This window comes from Meles meles, chromosome 10 (genome assembly GCF_922984935.1).
Source record: "Meles meles chromosome 10, mMelMel3.1 paternal haplotype, whole genome shotgun sequence".
NCBI classification, from domain to species: Eukaryota; Metazoa; Chordata; class Mammalia; order Carnivora; family Mustelidae; genus Meles; species Meles meles.
The window spans coordinates 32,972,703-32,994,931 of NC_060075.1; the positions used below are offsets into that span (position 1 = coordinate 32,972,703).

At 36.5% G+C, this 22,229-nt stretch overlaps 1 protein-coding gene across 1 annotated transcript in view; it reads right to left on the reverse strand.

Moving 5' to 3' along the window:
• Positions 1-22,229, reverse strand: part of CFTR (CF transmembrane conductance regulator) — a 171,218-nt gene that overhangs the window by 76,524 nt on the left and 72,465 nt on the right. Inside the window, exon 11 of the mRNA XM_046021027.1 lies at positions 18,811-19,002. Within this exon, the coding sequence (XP_045876983.1) occupies positions 18,811-19,002 (192 nt within the window). The remainder of the gene's footprint in view (positions 1-18,810; positions 19,003-22,229) is intronic.

The following is a 22,229-nucleotide window of genomic DNA, read 5'->3' on the forward strand; positions in this document are numbered from 1 at the left end:
GAAAGGTACATTTTCCTTCAAATACAGTCATATATCAGACTGTTGCTCTAACCACAGCCGAAACTTAAAACACCACATCTCAATTATTTCAAATCCACTTCAACTGGGCAGAATGTGGCTGAAATTTTAGAAATAAATTTTTCTTCAGTTTTTAGAATGTCCTTCATGGCCATGAAATAAGATATGGAAAAACCAAAAGGCAAGCTAAATGTACATGTATGCATATGTAAATGTGTGTATATTATCCACAAGTCTATTACACAAATTCAAATACTGCTAACGTGCTAAAATGCCATTACCTTCCAAATTAAACTCACTCTTTTAAAAGGAAATCTCCAAACATGAATAAAACTCCTAACAAGAAAAACTAAAAATACTATTCACATCCCCTATAGTACCTAAGCATACTGAGGGGTGGCCAAGGATACTGGCAATTCCTTTCCATACATCTCTTGCCCACCTACCAGTCTTCTTCCCCACCATCCTTAGCACCTCAATCCAAAGTCTTCTGTCATCATCTCTGCCTCTCTTGTCATCACTGTCCACATGGGTCATAACATCCTTATTCCCAGTTAGTGAATTTCTCCGTGCAATATCCATGCCAGGCATTATAAAAGAAGTTTAGAATTTATAAAAAATAGTCCTTGACTCCCACTCATTGTTAAGTCTAAATTGGAAGACAAGCCATAGTCCTGGAGAATGCTAAATAACATCCCAATGACTTAATTAATTCTTTTAAGATAAGTTACAAAACAGTACACAACTAAGTGGCAAATTAATTGTAGACAACAGAAGTATCCTATAATAGAAAATTCAAGAAGGCATTCTGGAAGAGATGAGGTTCTCCTAAGACATGAAGAAGGAGTTAGGTAGAACTTTTCCTTTAGTTAAAAAAAAAAAGTTGCTCCCCCTGTGCTCCACTCAAGCCCAAACATCTACTCTTCTCTTTTGTTACCGCCTTCTTCTCTCTCCCTCTACTAAACAAACAAACAAACAAACAAAAAACCTTTCTCCTTTTCCTTTCACAATCCAGAAGCAATCCACCATCTCTCCTTGACCTACCACCACCATTATCAATATTTAAATTGTCAAAATGGTTACTTCTATAATTCATTGGTTTCTGTTGTCTACCTTATGAAAATTAACTAGAAGTTCCTAAACAAAACTCTAAACTCACAAAGCAGGTAAATGAACAAATATTCATTTATATTAAAAACTATATGGCAGCTCTGGGAGGCTAGAACCATGGTAGCCACTGCCCCTAACGCACTGTTAAAGTCAATACTCCTGACATAGGGGGACCAGAGGCCAGAGATAAAAAATGCTAACATACTGGAGGAGACACAGTAGAACTCAGCAGAGCTGGCCACGCAGGCATTGAAGAATGATCACAAGAAGACGTCACCGACAGCCAGAAGCCCTGCAGGTGAGGAAGACCTTGGTGGCTGAGATGTACCAAACCAAGTGTTTCATTTCCTTCTACTGAATTAAATCATTTTTTTTTTCAACTCATGAGCCAAAGCACATATGCAGGAGTCTATCCAAATACAAGGACTACAGTTGAATTCCACACTCCAGAGTCTAAAATCTGTAACCTCACTGAAGAAACACCTCTAGGAACACCTCAGTCCTTAGGTTTCTACTGAGCTGTTGGTTGAACCACATTCTCTGTACTTGGTTGAGAGCAACTAACAAGAAAGCTCACATGTTTATTTTTCTCCTATGCCACATTTACTTCCCCAAATCCCATTCTCTTTTTAAAAATAAATCTTTCACAATGAAAAAAAAATAAAGAAGAGGTTGCCTTAGGTGAATATATTGAGTGCAGGCTTTTATAAAGGAGGCAAATTTTCTAACACACTGTTAAAAAGCCAGACGGTGCTGGAATTATTGGAGTTTTCATTTCCCAAGATTTGAATTCAACACTACACTAGTTAAAAGCTTTTAATATTTTAAAATTTAGAAATACCAGTAGTTATGCTGATAATATGATTATGACATAGTTACACTTAGGGAATAGATTACAAATTTAGAGGATACAAAATCCTAGCCCAGTACAAACATTTAATAATGATTTGTGGAATGTAAGAAGAGAGAAAGAGAGAATGAAGGAAGGGTGGGTAACTAAACATGAAGCAAAAAAGAAAGGTGTGCATATAAGAAAAAGGAAATGAAGAAGAGTGTACAGAGTAAAGAAAGAAAATGGGAAAGGAATAGTGTCAGAAGTAGATGTCCTTAGTAAAAAACAAGAAGATACTGGCAGAATAAAAGAGGCAAGAAAATTGAAGGGGAAAATAAGAAAAAAATAGAAGATCATGAATGAACATTTTCACTTTCCCTACTGAATTTAAATGTCCAAAGAGCACAGATGCAATTTTATTACATTAATTTTATTTTATTAAGATAATAAATAAGAGGCTATTCTGGCCAAATTTCTTTCACTTGTCTTTGTGTGTTATAGATATTAACAATTTTTTCTGCTATTTGTTTTCACTCTGTTTATACCATGTGATCTGCAAAATTTTCATTTTCATGAAGTCAATATATCGATCTGGAATTCCTATATTGGTTAAAAAGTACTACTCCACTTTCAGGTTGTTCATGTAATATCCTAAATTTTCTCTTAAAATGTTTATTATTCTTATAAAATTTAAAAAAGATATTCAAGATACAATTTTTGTTTATACAGTGATTTAAGAATCTAAGCTTCTTTCCTTTTAGTTGGATAGGAGACACAGTTTATTAAATAATGTTCCTCTGAATTTATATATCATCTACTATATATAAAATTCTCATATTTTCTAAGATCTATTTCTGGGCTCTCTGTCTTATTTCTCTGATCCATTTCCTATTCCTATACTAATACTCTGCTGGGCTTTTGGTTTTGATCTTTTACAGGCATTAAGTATAATTTAATACCTGACAGAGCACAACTCTTATAAATCTTACGGCTCTTTTTGTTCATTTAGTCTTCTATATAATAACAATATCAGCAACAGCAAAAGTAATAGTAATGTTATCTAATGTATACTGAGGGCTTACTGTATGTCACATACCATTTTAAGTACTTTACATGTATTAACTTTTTAAATGTTCAAAACAGCCTTATCCTTATTTTAAATGTGAAGAAATTGAAAGTTAGAAAAGATAAGTATCATTCCAAAATAGCACAGCTAGTTTGGAGCTAGGATTCAAACCAAGGCAGATCCTGTTTTAGATCCTTCAGTAGAGTTTACAGTTCTTCATATATGTCCTATATACTTCCTGTTAGATTTACGCCTAATTTATTTATTTATTTTTATTATTTTATTTATTTGTTTGTTTTAGAGTGAGAGAGTGAGAGAGCATACACATGTGTGCACAGTGGGGAAGGGCAGAAGGAGAGAGAAAGAGGGAATCTTAATCAGGGTCCACAGCCAGCATAGAGCCTGATGGGGGACTCAATCTCACAACCCTGAGATCATGACCTGAGCCAAAACCTAGAGTTGGACCCTTAACTGACTAAGCCACCCAGGCACCCCATCCCTAATATTTTTAAATTGAGATATAACTGACATATAAAATTATATTAATTTCAGGTGTACAACATGTTTGTTATATGTACATCTTGTAAAATGAGTCACACAATAAATTTAATTAACATCTATCACCACACACAGTTATAAATTTATTTTTCTTGTGAAAAGAACTTACAAGATTTGCTCTCTTAGTAATCCTCCAAAATATACTACAGTATTATTAACTATGTTCACCTTAGTGTACACACTCTATCCCCAGGACTTAATTTCCTTAAAACTGGAAGTCTGTGCTTTTTGATCACCTTCATCTATTTCATCCTCTCTCACACCCCCAATCCCACTCCTGTTTCTGGAAACCACCTATCTGTTTGCTATATCTATGAGTTCCAGTTTTTTAAGATTTCATGTGTAAGTGAGATCATACAGTATTTGTCTTTTTCTGTCTGATTTATTTTACTTAGCATAATATCTTCTAGGTCTATTCATGTTGTCACAAACAGAAAGATTTCATTTTTTTAATGTTGGATAATATTCCATTGTATGTATGTGTAGAGAGGCAGAGAAGAAAATATCTTCTTTATCTACTCATCTGTCAATGGGTACTTATGCTGTTTCTATGTGTTGGCTATTCTACATAATGCTGGAATGGACACAGGAATACAGGTATTTTTTTTCAAGATAGTGATTTTGCGGGGTGCCTGGGTGGCTCAGTGGGTTAAAGCCTCTGCCTTCAGCTCAGGTCATGATCCCAGGGTCCTGGGATCGAGCCCGCATCAGGCTCTCTGCTCCACGGGGAGCCTGCTTCCTCCTCTCTCTCTGCCTAGTTGTGATTTCTCTCTGTCAAATAAAAAAAATTAAAAAAAAAAAAAAAAGATAGTGATTTTGCTTCTTTTGGTTAAATACCCAGAAGTGCAATTGCTAGGTCATATGGTAGTAAAATTTTTAATTATTTTAATTAAAGTTTCCCACAGTGGCTACACTGATTTACATTCCTACCAGTACTCCTCGGTATTATATTTTTTTCTATATTGTGAATTGAATAGCTTTTCATTTTTATTTCTTGATGACCATGGCTAGCTTAACAAAAAGTTAGTTATTATTGCATGCTTATCTACTATCTAGCCATGTTATTGTACTCCCTTAATAATTCTTACAGATTTTTAAAAAATTATTTATTTGACAGAGAGAGAGAGATCACAAGTAGGCAGAGAGGCAGGCAGAGAGGGGATGTGGGGCTCAATCCCAGGACCCTGGGATCCTGACCCAAGCCGAAGGCAGAGGCTTAACCCACTGAGCCACCCAGGTGCCCCCTTAATAATTCTAACGGACTTATGTTTTCTGTTTGTTTGTTCTTTGCTAGAACTTCTTTGGGTTTGTTTTGTTTTTTGGGGTTTTTTTTGTATAAACAATCTCTTCACAAACATTTAATATTGTCCCTATTTTAAGACAAATGACAATTTTTCAACATTTAAAATCATGTCTACTTGGGGATGGTGGGTTAAAAAAGTTACTGTATTTAAAGTTTCCTTCTACTTCTATTTTTACTTTAAAATTTTTATTATAAATATAAATGACTGCTGAATTTTTTGTACACTTTTAGCATCTACTGACCCTGCTATATGGTTTTCCTCCTTATCAATATAACAAATTATACTGTATTTACAAATTTCATTCTATTGCAATACAAGCACTCTTTCATTCCTATTATAAATCTTTCTTGGCCATATTTTATCACTTCTTATACCATGCTGGAATCTATTTGTTAATATTTTATCTGATAACATTTTATTTGAATATCTATATCATTATTATGGTTAGCTATAGTTTTATTTTTATATTAATTTACAGATTTTTGTACTAAGACTATCCTGGCTCTAGGAAAATGGGAGAAAAGGGAACCCTTGTGCACTGTTGGCAGGAATACAAAAAATGAAATAAGTCAGGCAGAGAAAGGCAAGCATGTGATGATCTCATTTATATATGGAATCAAATAAATAAATAAAGCCAAATGAACGAACAAAACAGAAACAGATTCATAAAGAACAAATGGATGGTTTCTAGAGGGGAAAGGGATGGAGGATGGGCAAAATAGGGGAAGGGGAATGAAAGGTATAAACTGTAAGGCACAAGGATATAATGTACAGCATAGGGAATAAAGTTAACAGTATGTGACGACATTGTATGGGGACAGATGGTAGCTAGATTTATCATGGTGATCTCTTCATAATATGTATAAGTGTTGAATCAATATATTGTATACCAGAAACTAATATACTATTGTATGTATACTACATTTCAATTTAAAAAAAAAAAGAAAACTAGTTGAAGAGTTTTCCATTTCTCTGGTTTGGCATAGTTTAAATAATGTAGGAAATATATGTTACTTAAGGGTAAGATAAAATTCAATTTTAAAATCATCTAATGGCAGTGTTGTTTGAACCAGCTTTACAATGGTAATATGTCTATTCAAGTCCTTTTGTCCTTTGAAATAAATTTTGATCACTTGTTAGTAAATTACCCAGTTTCTCTGAGTGAAGAAAGGTTTTTAGGTTTTAATTAATTAATTTATTTATTTATTCTTAATAGATATATTTTTTTAGGTTTTTAATTTTGGGTAGCAGCTGTGATAACCCCTGGTTAGATGTACTATACTTTAAAAAAATGGCATTTTACACACCATTAAAAGGCTGTTGAGGAAAGCATTGCTGGAAGATAAAAAATTTTGTCTAACACTTAAGACATATTCAATTTCCTATTAGTTTAGAACCCCTCCAAGTAATTTTGAAGATCACTTCTCTTTAGCTAAGACAGAATTAAACATGTAATGATCTGATTAGGGGAAAATATTGATGTATAAGTAAACAGAGAAGGGAGCAGGGAAGGCTGGGAGATATGTCAGACCTAGATGAAAGTCCAGCCCCCAAGTGAAGGTGAGAAGGACGGAGGTTGGGTGGAAGAACCCAAGACCACTGTCTAAATCTAACCAACTCTTGGAAAGCCATCTGGGAGTCTCTGAGCCAAAACCAGTTAATAACTAGGTCCCACATCCTCTAAACACAAACCTGCTTTAGTATCCTGCCATATTCACGATCCACAGGAAGCTGCCTATGGAAGAAATCTCAACACACTCTATGTGTGAAGGATTTCATGTCTAGCAACTGGGGCCATTGTTCAATTTCACTGTAGTGGTCCATAAGGCGTATCTCATAACTACCACAATACCTGACACCCACCCCCAAATTGGCAAAGGATATGAAAAGGAATGGTAAACAAATATGAAAATATGTAAAATCTCACCAGTAATCAATGAACTACAAATCAGGGGGGAGAAAAGAGAGAGAGAGAGAGAGGACCTCTAGGTGGCTCAGTCAGTTAAGCATCTGCCTTTGGCTCAGGTCATGATCCCAGGGTCCTGGGATGGAGCCCCGCATCAGGCTTCTGCTCAGCAGGGATTCTGCTTCTCCCTCTCCCTCTGCCTGCCACTCTGCCTACTTGTGCTCTCTCTTTCTCTGTGAGTCAAATAAATAAAATCTTCAGAAAAAAATAAAGTATTGGGTTGCTTGGGTGGCTCAGTGGGTTAAGCCTCTGCCTTTAGCTCAGGTCATCATCTCAGGGTCCTGGGATCAAGCCCCACATCGGGCTCTCTGCTAATCAGAGAGCCTGCTTCCCCCCTCTCTCTGCCTGCCTCTCTGCCTGCTTGTGATCTCTCTCTCTCTCTGCCAAATAAATAAAAATCTTTTTAAAAAATAAAAATTTAAAAAAATACCAATAATGAGAGCTTTCAAAGATGTGAATCAATGGGAACACTCAAAAATGACTGGTAGTAGTATAAATTGGTATAACTACTTTAAAGTACCACTTAGCAGTATCTAGTAAAATTCAGAATGTGTCTATGTACACAAAAACACCTAAATTAAATTGCTAGATATCTACTCCAGAGAAATTCTTGCAGATGTGCAAGAAGAAATATTCAAAGATTTTCACTGCAGTATTGTGTAAAATCTTGGAAAAATCTAAATGTTCATCAGTAGCAGAATGAGTAAATAAAATGTGGCATAGGAGTAGAAGAATGAAAAAAATTTCTACATATAAGTAGCATGGCTAGACCTCAAAAAGGTAACAGGAACAAAGAGAGCAAGTTGAGAATGATGTGTGGAAAGTCCACCACTTACATAAATTCTTAAGCTACCCAAACAGAATTTAAATATTTTTATTGATAAGTACATGTATACATAGGTGTACATTCCATTAAACTGATTGGAAAAGTATATATCACATTCATCATAGTGACTGCCTGAAGCTTGGGGTTTTATGGGAAAATGGTGGTGGAAAGATTTGTTAGGAAGTTCTACCTAGAGTTTGTCCAGGCCCCTAAGGCACTTAGAAAACAGGGATGTTGTCATATGGTTATTTCCTATCCAGAACGGATACTAGTGATATAGACTATTTTTCAAAAAGCATGAAAATAAAAGATTCCCACATCTGAAAAGATTTGAGGTTCTGAGCCAGCATATTTGGCCTCTTTTTTCTAGAATGAAGCCCTTTATGAAAAGAAATGTATAAGTGTGGATAATTAGGTAAGTTTTTCAAAGAATGTTAAGTCATAGGCAACAGTTGAGATTGAAAGGAAACAAAACAGTAAGGATACATTGAATAGAATTGTGAATAAGCTCATTATTTTAAGATCAAATTAGTAATACCAATATCCTGTTGCTAATGTGAGTACTTGCCCTGATTGCCTAGTTTATTGTTCATTTGTAGATTTCTTTATTAGTGTTTGGCTTTTTCTATTTGGTTAAACATAAAACACACTGTTTTGTATACATTGTTAAACATTTATCTTTGCTGATTACTAAGGGCACTCAAATCTGATAATATATTTATCTTAAGGGTGGTAGTTTCAGTCTCCACAACATATTTTCTTCTATGTGAAAATTATAAACTTAAAAAAAAAAATTGTACCGCCTGGTACTGTTATGAGTTTGACAAGCACTGTAAGGACATGGGTTGGTTAGAGAAGACTCTGTGCACAGAAACAAATGGTTTTTCTCTTCACCAGCACACAATTTGAGTTCCTCAGGAGCTATCCATAAAAAATATTGGAGGAAGTCATTCAGTGCCATTAAGATGCTGGGCACGATGTGACTTCTTATGTAAAAACTGACTACTGAGATTTTTAAATAAAAAACCTAAGCCATAACATAATCAAATATAAACTTTTAAACATTGTGCTAAACTTTCTTGTTGAAGGAGACACTGGAAACCCTTTTTCTGAAGCTCTGCTACACCACCATTTCATTTCTTAATAATTTTCTCAGCACAGCTTATCTACAGATAAAATCAAATATGTGGATCATTGGTTCTCAAAGTGAAGTATGTCAGCCAATTATTTCAGAATCACCTGGGAGCTTGTTCAAAATTTTATGCCTATTTTCACTCAGATGAATTAGAGAAAAGCGCAGGGATTTCCGTCTTGTAGTTATTCTACCTGCTCAAACAGATCCTTACTCTTTTGACTAACTTCCTTTACAACATGCTAGTCAGAAAGGCAAATGCCAACTTCAAAGGATTCTGTGCATATATTAGGTCTGTTTGAGATTGTAAAACACTTGAAAATACCTAGATAAAGAGCATGAGAGAAGGTCAAAGTAATAGTATAATAAGTATGCAATAAAGATTATTATTAAGAAATATATAGTATACTCAATGTGATACATGCACTTTTCACACAAATGTTTATCATTTTACTTTTAAAAATGCACCTAAACACCACCCTAATATTATTTAACTGAGCCAGACAAACCAGAATTTGTTAAAGAGGAATTGTTAATATAAAGCTCACTAACTGACTTGAACATTGGACAAAGGAATGATACAAGGTGTCTACATTAAAGAGAGGGAGAGCTTTAAGAAAAGGGTGGAGTGTTACATCTAATGGTTCTTTGCAATTTTGCAATATTTGCTGAGTACATTTGAGCTTCCTGTGACTTTGTAGATAGGAAAATATCATAAAACTTGTTTTATGGCTACCTTATCACTCTTTAGAACAACCTTGACAACATAGCTGCTTGTGGTAAGGGAGGGGGTGTGAAACTTGGGTTGAGGGAACATGAACTTTAGAGGTAATAATATGCAATAAAACATGATTTTAAGAATAAATCACTAGACAGTGCCAATTTTATTAATGGTTAATAATTACTAAGCTCTTATGCTTTATACATAAGGAAAATGAGCAAGGAGGGAGATGAAAAAAAGTGTTGGGGAACAGATGAAGGGGTAGGAGAACAGAGGAAGGGAAGGAGAGAATGGAGAAAGCTAAAGTGTTCTAGAAAGAGAGTGAAAAAATGAATTTTAACCATTTGTGCACAGAGCTTTTGTAAACATGGATGTTATCTTGAGAGTGCTCAGAAGCTCTTATGATTTATCAACAGAACTTAACTCCTATAGCAGTAAATACACATGAATGAATTCATAAATTAAAACCTGGAGTTCAGGGATGCCTGGGTGGCTCAGGCTGGTTAAGAGTCTGCCTTCAGGTCAGGCATGATCCCAGGGTTCTGGGATCAAGTCCCGCATTGGGCTCCCTGCTCAGCCAGGAGCCTGCTTCTACTCCTCCCCACGTGTGCTCTGTTGCTATCTCTCTCTCTCTCTCTCTCTGTGTCTCAGGTGAATAAATAAAATCTTTAAAAAAAACAAAACAAAACCCGGAGTTCTGCTTATTAGGAAAGATAATTTGTTGACCTAAGTCAAACTTGATTACAAGTAACTGTACACAGAAACACTGGCTAAAGATTAATCCTTGCTAGAAAGCATAAGGAGTGAGAACCTTTTATCAACTTGAAAAATAAAAGCTCTTCTTTCATTGAGATTTGATATGGACCAAATCTATAGCAGAAAACTCAAATTCCAATATAATTTTTATTGCAGACAACAAAAATACAAAAAGCTAGTTCTTTTATATAATGGATGTTACAGTCCTGTAACAAATATTAAACTATTGCTTAACATTCAGGGATATACATACGTATATATGGTTTTATGTATGAACTTGTGAGTATATACGTAATTCTGTTAATACCTCTATGCCTCTTTAGTGTTTATTTCTGTATGTATGTAGGTCTGTATTTATACTTGAAGATAACATAAGCATTTTTAAAGGAAGAACTGGAATGCAATGATTTAAAGTGTCCTTGAGTAAATGCTCACAAGGAAGTAAAGTTAGAAAAGATACTTAAAGTATCTTATTTCTCCTATTCTGGCTCTACATTAGATTCATTTAACTTCTGGACTCCAGATCTCAGATTCTCTGAAATGACATTTAAAAATCCAGGTTTTAAAAGCTTCCTAGATGATTTTGATTCAGTTGGTCTAAGAATTGGCATTTAGGGAGCTGTTAATTCCTTCACTATCTCTTCTAGGTCTACCCACCCAAGATTCTGGGACAAATCCAATGCCCGATAAAACACTTCTCTCCCAGTACTCTGCCGCCACATTGCTATGTTATCCTGCAGTTGCTCCTGCTCCGGACTTCTAACTCAGCTCCCAGCTCCTCAGTGCCTAAGTCAGCTTTGGAATTCAGTTCCTTAGCTGCCAGGCTTTAAAATGTACTCACTCATGTCCTCTGAAGTAATTCCACCATGATCCTTGTTCCCTCAAGACCTGACATTGGAGCCTCGCTGCCCAAGTCGCTCCAAGCAGGCTTCTTGCCCTCTACAGACTGCCCTCCTACTTGGACCTGTCTTTATTTATTTTTAAGATTTTATTCATTTATTTGACAGAGAGAGACACAGTGAGAGAGGGAACACAAGCAGGGGGAGTGGGAGAAACAAGCTTCCTGCCAACCAGGGAGTCTGATAAGGAGCTTGATCCCAGGACCCTGGAATCACAACCTGAGCCAAAGGCAGATGCTTAACGACTGAGCCACCCAGGCGCCCCTGGACTTCCATATTTTAAATTTGAGGTTATGAGGCTTGAAGAAGAGATTCTGCCTCAAGGGCAGAGGAAAAGGAGAAAATAATTTGGAAGAGGATCTGGGAAGAAATGTCCTGACTTATTTAAATTTCAAGTGTGTGGTAAAATTGGTTTTTCCAAGATATGCTTATTTAGGAGCTGCAAATAGTTTTCACAACTATGTCATGGAATTCTCAATGCCATTAGGTCACAAGACTTTGCTATCATAACTTCCCTTTATAATTGGCAGATTTATAGTCTTAATGGTTTAATGATACTGTTAACATCACAGTGAGATTAACTAGACTAAAGTTCTAACTTAAAGCCAGCAATATTCAATGGGTAAGTCATTAGAGTCTAATCTAGAGTTTCTTTTCTAATAAGAAATAACCCTAGTAGAGTACAGAAAAAAATTGAGTCAGAAGACTTGGATTCTCTTGCTGGTCCCATCAATTATGGATCCTCAACAAGTCCCTTAAAAATTTTACTTCCTTTTCTTTAAAATTGGAATGCTAATATTTCATTAACTTCTAACCACAACATTTCCACTATCCCCCTCCAATTTGCATATTATGTTAGATGAATCTTCCTAAAATATTGTTTTTATTATGGCACTTCCTCCAATAAAGGAACGCCACAGTGGAGGATGCTAGAGACCCATTTGCTCTCCTCCCAGGGTACTTCCCTGTGTTCCTACCAATTACCACCACATTTCTCTCACTCCTCTGCAGCTAGAAGGCTGTATGAGAAGTGGATTTCACCAACTGGGTTTATATGAAACACAAAGTGAAATGGGTGACTTTGTCTTTCTGCCTCTTTTGGCTTTTTTTAAATTGCTGGCAAATGGAAGGATAGAAACCATGATCTGACTGGCCTCTCCCAGTCCAGCTATCATGACATACCCCTGTCTTTCCAGACCCCAGGCTTGCTGCCCTGTCTAGAGCTACTGCAAAAGTGCAATGTTCTCTCCTGGCTCCAAGCCCATTTCATTATACACTCTGGCCACACAGAACTGACTACAGCTCCTCAAATATAGAGTGCTCCCTCTGGGTTCTCGGTACATTCTGTTCTTTTTCTGGAATGTTCTCGTTGTTCTTCTTCACTCAAATGACTCCTGCTCATCCATCATCTCTCATCTCTCATTATCATCATCTCTCACCTGAGATGTCCTCCAGGGAAGCCTTGCCTGAACTTCTAAGATCAGATTAAATGTTACTTCCTTCTACTCATTAAAGGACACTATATTAATCAATATCACAGAATTTATCAAACTCCTCTGGTTTTTACTTGTCCATCTCCACTAGAATAAAACCCCCTTAAGGACAGGGATTGTGTCTTGTTCATTAATAATTTGCAGAGTTTGGCAGAGTCCTTAGTTCAATGTTTGCACTTACAAATATTTACTAAATGAATATATATATATCTTTCCCCTCAAATATCTATAAGCCAAAAATTAATTGCAGACAGGGACCCTTGTTATAATTAAAGGCAGCATCCAGGGTGCCTAAAATGTTACACCGTCCATGAGAGGAACTCAAATATTTGCTGAAGTCAACTTTTTAATTTAGAAAATTTGAATCAAGCCTAGCTAAACCTTCTGAATAAAAATTAGGTATTATAGACTTCATTCTGAAAGATACTAGTGGTAATACAATTGCCATTTCGAGGGCTGTTTTGATAAGGGAACACTTACACTCAGAATTTCTAGAAAAAACAACTTTCCTTTCCTACAAAGACCTTTATGAACATCACTGAGTTCTAAGGTATGAAATAAAAGTGTAAAATCTTCCCTTGATCTTGTTTTGTTAGCCACTGCTACAAAGAAAATAATTCTGAGAGTGCATGGCTCAGAATCCCCGTTCTTCAGGAGGGATGAAATCTTGAGCATAGACATGATGATACATCATGGTTTTTACCTTTGGAAAATGTCATGATTTTTTTTGTTTTGTCTTTTAATACAAAACCTTACCTTGAATAACTTCATAACATTATTTATTCCCGAGATAGCCTGGTCCCAGACCATTATAATTAAATTTTTATAGTACTGTTCCGTTGACTTGTCCAAATCTTACTGAGACCAGCAGTCTTATGGCTATTTTGGTTTTAGAGATGTAAAACTCTCATTTGTTAAGCTAATAATTAATTCCATAATTTGTAATTTCAATTCCTAAAATCAGGTTCACACTTTAAGAATTCAGCATAGTTTCTCTCTGACAGTAAACTCTAAGCAAAGCTGTCACTAGATAACAAGAAAGTGAGAATTCGATGAACCAATGTGTGCAAAGTGCTTAGCACAGCAATGCCAACATGTACTCTCTTGACAGATGTTAGCTGGAGTTTATTTTTTTAAGTTCCAGGGCTCAAATGAAGTGAAATAACAGTTCAGTTCAGGAAGTGCTATGGCATTTCTGTTACGTTCTGGCTCAGTGATTCTATAAAATAAATGTACTTGCTTCATATTACAGTAAATAAATGGCTGTGCTTTCCAACTTAATTGCCTATTAGGAGAAAATTACAGGTGGTTCAAGGTACAGTCATTAAGTATGGTTTATTCTGGTTTAGGGGACATAGTTCAATGTGTTTCAAATATCTGTTTTACGTCTCCATTATTTCTTGGCTGCTACTGAATGCAGATGTTAATTCCTATGGCCCCTTTTTATTTACACATTTCTCAAATGAACGCTCGTGAATTCTACTATAGTGGTGGACTGACCATCCAAAGGTTAAGCCTCTGTTCACACAGGTTAGTTTTGGCCAGATCTGGATATCCAGAGGTCAAATTCAAATTTAATTAGACTTGCAGTATCTGCATGATGGAATTTATTCTCCAGAACAGTCATTAACTCATTTCTTTGCTTACTTCCCTCCCAAGTTTTTCATATTTCTTGCCAATTTCCCTCCCAAGTTTTTTTTTTCTTTAGCAACTTCTTGCCAATTTTCCTCCTAATTTGCTTTCTTCTAGTGACGTAAAGATGAAAACTGCCAAGCAGTGGTGGTAAAGAAAACACAAGCAGATTTTAATTCTGCAACATACATAGTAAATATTTTTATTACAATGCATATGTAATGGTTGCCAAGATGAATACTTAATGAAGACCATTTTGTGGTTACAAAACGATCTCAACAACTCTGTGAAAACCGATTATATATCCTAAGTCCCCAGCTTCTTCTCATATCCCACGCCCTACCATACATTATCATAAAAGCCAAACCCAGGTACTTTTACAAGAGAGTGAGTCACTGAATATAGTCAGTCCAACTACCCATTACCCAAACACCAGCCTGCCTAGAATTCTCTTGCTGTCAGCTGTGGGGTTCTATGGTAGGGTAAGGTACTGGTGAAGTGTGAAAAAAACCAATAACCTGAAAATAAAGAAAGACAAGAGAACAGTGAAGTCTGTCCCTCTTCTAATAACTAAACAGGGTTACAATCTCCTTAAGAGGTAAGTAAGTTAACAAGGGCTCAGTTAAACAGAGTCATCTTTTTTAAGCTAGCAAAAATCTCCAGGGCTGGTTACAAAAGTGTACAAATATTTAGGAGGACCCTCAGGAGTAGTCTGGTTACATGGAAAGAAGAGAATAAGTTGATGGGCACTGGGATATAAAATGGTATCTTAAAAAACAAAAAAAACAAAAACAAACAAACAAAAAACACCTAAGAAAACAAACACCTCTACATTTGTCTAGGAATCCGTGGTACCATCATCTAGATCCAAAGTAGGAAACGTAAAGCAAGATATGGAGACGTTCGTAAAGGAGAAGGGCTGAAGGCTAAGGATCCACACGTGACTTGCTCCCTGGGGTCTGCACACTACGAGTCATTCTATCAGCACAGAGCTGTCTCCGGGCCCTTCCCTTTGATAAAGGCTTTAAGCTATCCCTCTGAGGGAAGCATTTTCAGCAGACTGAAATCAGAAAACTATGTGAAATATGTTGTGCGTGCTGTTTCCTATCCACGCCAATTTACCCCTACCTGCCTGCTCCTATGACGGCAGGCATCACTACATACGCAAGTGCTCTGTAGATATTAGAGCTGAACAAAAACACAAAAATGAGGAAGAAAATATCCCGTTCTCATCTCCAGTTCCAAGTCTGGCTGGAGCACATTCAGAAACAGATCAATGCTGTCAGTCAAAATGAAAACAGATGGACTCACAACTGTTTGTACTGAGGGCCGGGGGCCCTGCAGGGGACTTGGCGAGGGCGACTGTGGCGAGCACAAGCTGTTTCTCCTTGGGGACACTGCGGGTGTTTCATGGTCCTTAGCTCCAAACTCCTCCACATTTAAAAAAGAAAATCTGGGGTGCCTGGGTGACTCAGTGGGTTAAAGCGTCTGCCTTCGGCTCAGGTCATGATCCCAGGGTCCTGGGATCGAGCCCCGCATCAGGCTCTCTGCTCCGCGGGGAACCTGCTTCCTCCTCTCTCTGCCTGCCTCTCTGCCTATTTGTGATCTCTGTCTGTCAAATAAATAAATAAAATCTTAAAAATAAAATAAAATAAAATAAAAAAGAAAATCCTCCCTTGGGAAGGCCCACACTGGCCTCTTCTTGAAAGGTGAGGAACACCTTTCAACTAACAAATAAAGCTTATGATTTATCTTGCAAGGCACTACCACTCCTACATCCCAGTCCCCACCTAGACAAATATCTGTGGTCTCTAAAAACACCCAGATTTGTTTTGGATAAAATATAATCACAGTTTTATCTCTGATTCTCTACTGGCAGGTCACTGCTCATTCTGCTAGGCTACGGTTGTTATTTAAAATTATTAAAATCCTCTCAAGTAATTTTGAAGTATCTTTTAAAAAATGCAAGCATATAAGTGTCCATTGGGACACATGTCTAACGAATGAGTCAATAAAATTCTCTCCATTTCATAAAGAGGTTTTATTGTAACCAAATCAGCCCATCATTTTAAAAATAAATTGTATCTTCTCTATGTTTTTGTAAGTCCCCTAGAGCAGGGGTCATATATTTTATTAGTGGTCATATATTTATTAGACATATATATTTTATTAGTGGATTTACTTAGAGTACTTTGCCCATGTTGGAAACTCGGTTGAAAGGTGTTGGAAGGTTTGTGGCGAGCTTTATTATTATTATTATTATTATTATTATTATTATTATTTGCTTTGAATATATCTTTCCTCATAGAAATAATTTTATAAATGGTGATCTGATTCCAACAAATAAAAGTATATTTAACCCAAATAGACCATAGCTGTACTACTAATAATAAATTCAGAGCTGTGTGTCCCTCATTCATGAAATGAGCATTTACTAACATGAACATTGTGCTAAGTGTGGGAAAACCCAAGCTGAAAAATACGCAGTCCATTTTCTAAAGGTTCATGTTATAGTGATCTGGGTTTCAGTGAACTGTTGTATGGTATGTGAATTATATCATAATAAAGCTGTTAAAAAATAATGAAAGAGGATAAGAGGAAAAAGAGCATATTCTTTTTTCTCATTCTATGACCCACCTCAAAATTATTTTTAATGTGTATAAGTTAGTTTTTTTTAGTATATTCATATTTATGTACTATTTCCATCCAAAGGAAAGGCCATCACATCTTTAATTCCTCTAAAAGTAGTGTCATTAACAATCAGTTTCCATTTCTTCATACCATTTCTTCATACCTACCTTGCCCCCCAACACGTATACCTGGCTCTAAACAACCACTAATCTACATTCTATCTCTAAAATTTTCCTGTTGTGGACTTTTAACACAAATGCAAACATTCAGTATATGGCCTTTTGTGCCCAGATAAACTTTTAACCTAGAAAAAGTTAAGAAGTCTTCATTTTGAAAACATTTGAGGCTTGCTGCATTTCGTAAAAATATGAATAGAATAAGATCCTTATACTTGAGAGGTTCATGGACCAGTAGGGGAAAGAAACATATTAATAAGGAATGTAGTTGGTGCTCTAATAGAAAATGAGAGAGTGATTTCTGTAGGAGTGAAAAGAGGGAGCATAAGAATAGATCTCCGTCTGCCTGATGTAAAGAATAACCTACAAAGGTGGTACAAGGTTAATGTCCTCTAATAGAATGATTCACTGTGAAATTTCAATGTGACAAAAGGGTGAAATTGATGGCTTTGGAGGAATTTTTTTGATTAAGAACATTAGAGCTGCCAATAAAGTAGAGAGAAGTTTAGGTTAGTCCGAAGAAGTGGGAGATTGATGAATAAATGGTAACTGGATTATTGAGAAAATTTAATGGGATGAATATAGGGTATGTAACATAGTGTCTGGTGTAAATTAGCTATTCTATAAATATTAGCTCCTTTCTACTTTCTTTTGAGGTGGCGAATACTGCTAGAGAACGTGATGTAAGATAAATGCGTTCTTAGAGTTAGTTCTTATTAGAGAGTGACTACTATGGAAATAAGATGGAACTTGGTATAATTAAGATGGCTATAAAAAGTCATCAATGTGAATTTCAATGATGGCAAAAGTGGTTATAAGAAAAATGATAAAAGTGGTTACCTGTAAATATGGTAGTTGTTCTTCCTGACCCAAACAACAGAAGTTGGAATATCCTGTCAAAGAAACCAGATGGCACTGGACAGTTTGAAGTCCGGGCACATTGTTTCCATGCTCTAGAAATGGCAATGGGGTTGGACGGTGATTCTAGTTTCTATGTGCCTTTCACACCCCAAAACACAACTCTGTACCAGACACTGTTCACTGTGGTGGGGTCAGGGCAGGTACAAAATGAAAACATTATTATCCCTTCCCTCAAATAACTTATGGGCTGGTTGGGGGAAAACATAAGGAAGAGATAGCAAGTATTGGAATAAAGGTATTCATAGGGCACTGTGGAAGCCCAGTTGAGGGCTTTCGGGTTGCCTCAGCAGTTCAGGAAAGGCTTTCTCTAAACGTGGACAACTTGAGGGGTGAGTAAAAGTGCGAAGGGTATTCTGGACAAAAGGAACTGAGCAGAAACACAGGATGTGAAACCAGTTGGTTAGTGCAGGGAACCATGTCTTGATAGAACCAGAATATAACTTGGGGGCACTGAGTGTGGAAAGAGGAATGAACCTGTTGGACCAGGGCCTGGGGGCCTTGTGCACCAATCTCAGGAATTTGGTCTTGGAGAGCTTTAATCGGGGGAAGAGGGATGCAGGCAGTTTTGTGGTTTTGATATATCTACAGAAGCAAATGCATGTCATCATCGTTATAAAGTTATTTATTCAAGTCCACCTAGTGGACTGCCCATGTTGGAAACTCGGTTAATATATGTAGACTGACTGATTGAATAGGGAACTAATTATACATCTTAAGTAGTTTAAAGATTTCATATGCATAGTCAGAATTATGTCACACAGTTACTTACCTCCTCTAGTTGGCATGCTTTGATGACACTCCTATATCTATATTCATCATAGGAAACACCAAAGATGATGTTTTCTTTGATGGTGCCAGGCATGATCCAGGAAAACTGAGAGCAGAATGAAATTCTTCCACTGTGCTTAATTTTGCCCTCTGAAGGCTCCAACTCTCCCATAATCATCATTAGAAGTGAAGTCTGGAAACAAAAACCATGGTTATTAAATTAAGTCATTTGATCAAATCATTCTCAGAATCTACCTGCCTCCAACTATTATCCTAAGCAGATATATCTGTTCTGATTTTAAAGGATTCCAGATTAATTCATTTCATTCAAAACTTATTAAGCACTTCCTATTCTAGATATGCTACTATGCACAAAGGATACAAAGCGGAATAAAAGAGACAATTACAGTGGAGTGTGGTAAGTGTTGTAGTAGCGGTTCATAGGCCACTGATTCAGATCGTTGGGATGGGTTTGGAGTACATCAGGGAAAGATAAATACCAGCTAATATTTGTTGATACTCGGTCTATGCTGGGTGGCTGTTCTTTGTGATTTAACTGCATTCATTTATTTAATCACAACTTAAATAAATTCTGTCCATTTATTTAAACCAACAGTGTAGATTCATTTTTATCTTCATCTAACAAAGAAGAGATTAGTAAAAAAAAAAAAAGATAATATTGTTTCCATGAGCCCTTCTTGAAGAAGCAAGGATAAAATCATCCAAGAAATGACTGAAGAAGCTTCACCAAAAGGACTATCAGTGAGCAAAGACTTTATATAAAAGGCTGTGAACTAAAATTTAAACTAATGTGGGAATTAGAGTTGAAGAAGATAATTTAAATATGTTATATGCCCTGACAATAGGAAAAGTTTTAAGTAAAATACAAACAAAACAAAGGAAAGAGAGTATAAAGGAAATTTGCTGATTGCCTTATCAAGAAAAGCTGGAAGTCAAAGGATACCACTTAAACGTAACAGGTAACACTGTGGGTAAGAGAAGCATAAGCATATTTAACAAAACAAAGATAATGCGTTAAGAAAGATAACACAAGGGTTATCTTGTGGTTCAATGGGTTCAGTGGGTTAAGCCTCTGCCTTTGGCTCAGATAATGATCTCAGGGTCCTGGGATCTGGCTCCCTGCTCAGGAGGGAGCCTGCTTCCCCCCACCCCTGCCTGCTTCTCTGCCTACTTGTGATCTCTGTCAAATAAATAAATAAAATCTTTAAAAAAGAAAGAAAGAAAGAAAGATAACACAACTGACTAAAATGGTGTAGAAAAGGAGGCAGCAGAGAAAGAAAAAACATTGATTTTATCAGAGCTCACATTAGGGAATCAAGGAAAGAAAACCCCGAAGATTTAACATAAAGTTATTATAAATATAATCTCTATGACAAAACACCTCCCGCACCTCTAAAAGTTGAAAGGTCCTTGGGCTCACACCTGGACCCCTTTCCCTTTTTATCCATATTCTGTCCTTCGGAATCTCATCTGACCTCAAGTTGTTACACTGCCAGACCCCATTCCCTTGAAATCAGACCTGTATATCCAACTAACTCTCAACTTGGATGTTGAATATGCATTATAAACTTAATGCATAAGTTTCTCCCATAATCTTCTCAGGTAATTGTACCTTCAAGCTTCCAGTTAGCCCTTGGACTTATCCTTGATCTCCATTTTTTTCAGATGCCACCTTCAATCTAATTCTGTGGTATCTTTCTTAGAAACATGTCCTGAGGGGTGCCTGGGTGGCTCAGTGGGTTAAAGCCTCTGTCTGTGGCTCAGTTCAGGTCATGACCCCAGGGTCCTGGGATTTAGCCCCACATCGGGCTTCTGCATGGAGCCTGCTTCCTCCTCTCTCTCTGCCTGCCTCTCTGCCTACTTGTGATCTCAGTCTGTCAGATGAATAAAGAAAATATTAAAAAAGAAAGAAAGAAAGAAACATGTCCTGAATCTGACTACTACCCCATCACTACCTGGATTAAGCCAACATCATCTCCTGCCCAATTAGCCCAAAGACTCCCAACTGCTTCAAAGCTCCCCTTTGTCTCTCTAAAACCTATTTTCAAAGCGGCCCCATCAAAACGTAACTCCAATCATATTACTCTCCTCTTAAAACCTTCTAATGGACTCTCATTTCCTCAGAAGGAAAAGCCTTACTCTTTACAAGCCCCTTTGTAAGGCCCTTCAGGCTCTTTTAGAAAAGCCCAAGTACTGGTCTAGCCTACATTACTCCTCTGATGGCTCTACCCCCTGTGGCTGACTGTGCCAACCTCACTGACCTCCCTGCTCTTCTGTGAACCATACAGGCTAAGTTCTATTTCAAGGCTTTCTCCACCTTCTCTCTGCAAGACTCTTCTGCAGTTAATCCACACCCTCACCTCCCTCAAGTCTCTGCTCAAATGTTACCTTTCAGTGAGGCTTTCTCTATCTCCCCTATTTAAAATTGTACCCCTATCACCAATCTTCTTTTCTCTGCTTTATCTTTATAGCAATTTCCATCAGGTGATATTACATATACTCATTTTTTGTTTGTTTGTTTGTCTCTCATAAAATGTGAGCTCCTTAGATGAGGATGAGAACATGTTGTAGGTTTTGTTCACTACTATATCTTAAGGGCCTAGAATAATACTTGGCACAAAGTAGAGACTCAATAAATTTGTTAAATGATATAAGTTAAGAATATGACACATTATATTAAATTATAAGGGCTCAATAACTTAAAAAATGAATTATGATCATAAGAAACAAACCAATGGAACAGAAATAAAACTACAAACCAGATCCAAATGCACAAAAGAATTAGTATTCAATAAAGGTGGCATCTAAAATCAGTGGGGAAAGATGGATTATTCAATAAACAGTGTTGGACGCTGGACTGTCATCCGGAGGGCTAACAAAAAAATTGGGTTTATACTTCATACTATATTCATGATAAATTCCAAACAGGTCAAAGAAAAAGTACAAAAATAAGACCTTAAAGTCCTTAAAGAAAACACTGGGGGATGCCTAAAGGGGAAAAAAAAACCACTATGGAGTAAGAAAGCCTTCCTATAGCTCAAAATCCAGAAGTCACGAAATAAAAGATAAATTAAAGCCTCATTTTAAAAAAAAACTATGCATGGAAAGCTAAAGGAAAAGAGTGTAAAATTGAAGTAAAACTTTACAACTTAGAACACACGAAAGAATAATTTCTCTCTAAAGAAGTGATTCTAAAATCATAAGGAAAAAGAACGCAAATCCATTAAAAATTGTACCAAGTATGTGAATAGTTATTTCACCAAAAATGAAAATAGAGGAGGTCTTTAAACATATGAAAAGATATTGTACTTTATTCATAATAAGAGAAACCCAAATTTTAAAAAAAAAGAGAAAGAAACCCAAATTAAAAATACATGGATATGCCACTCACCCCTATAG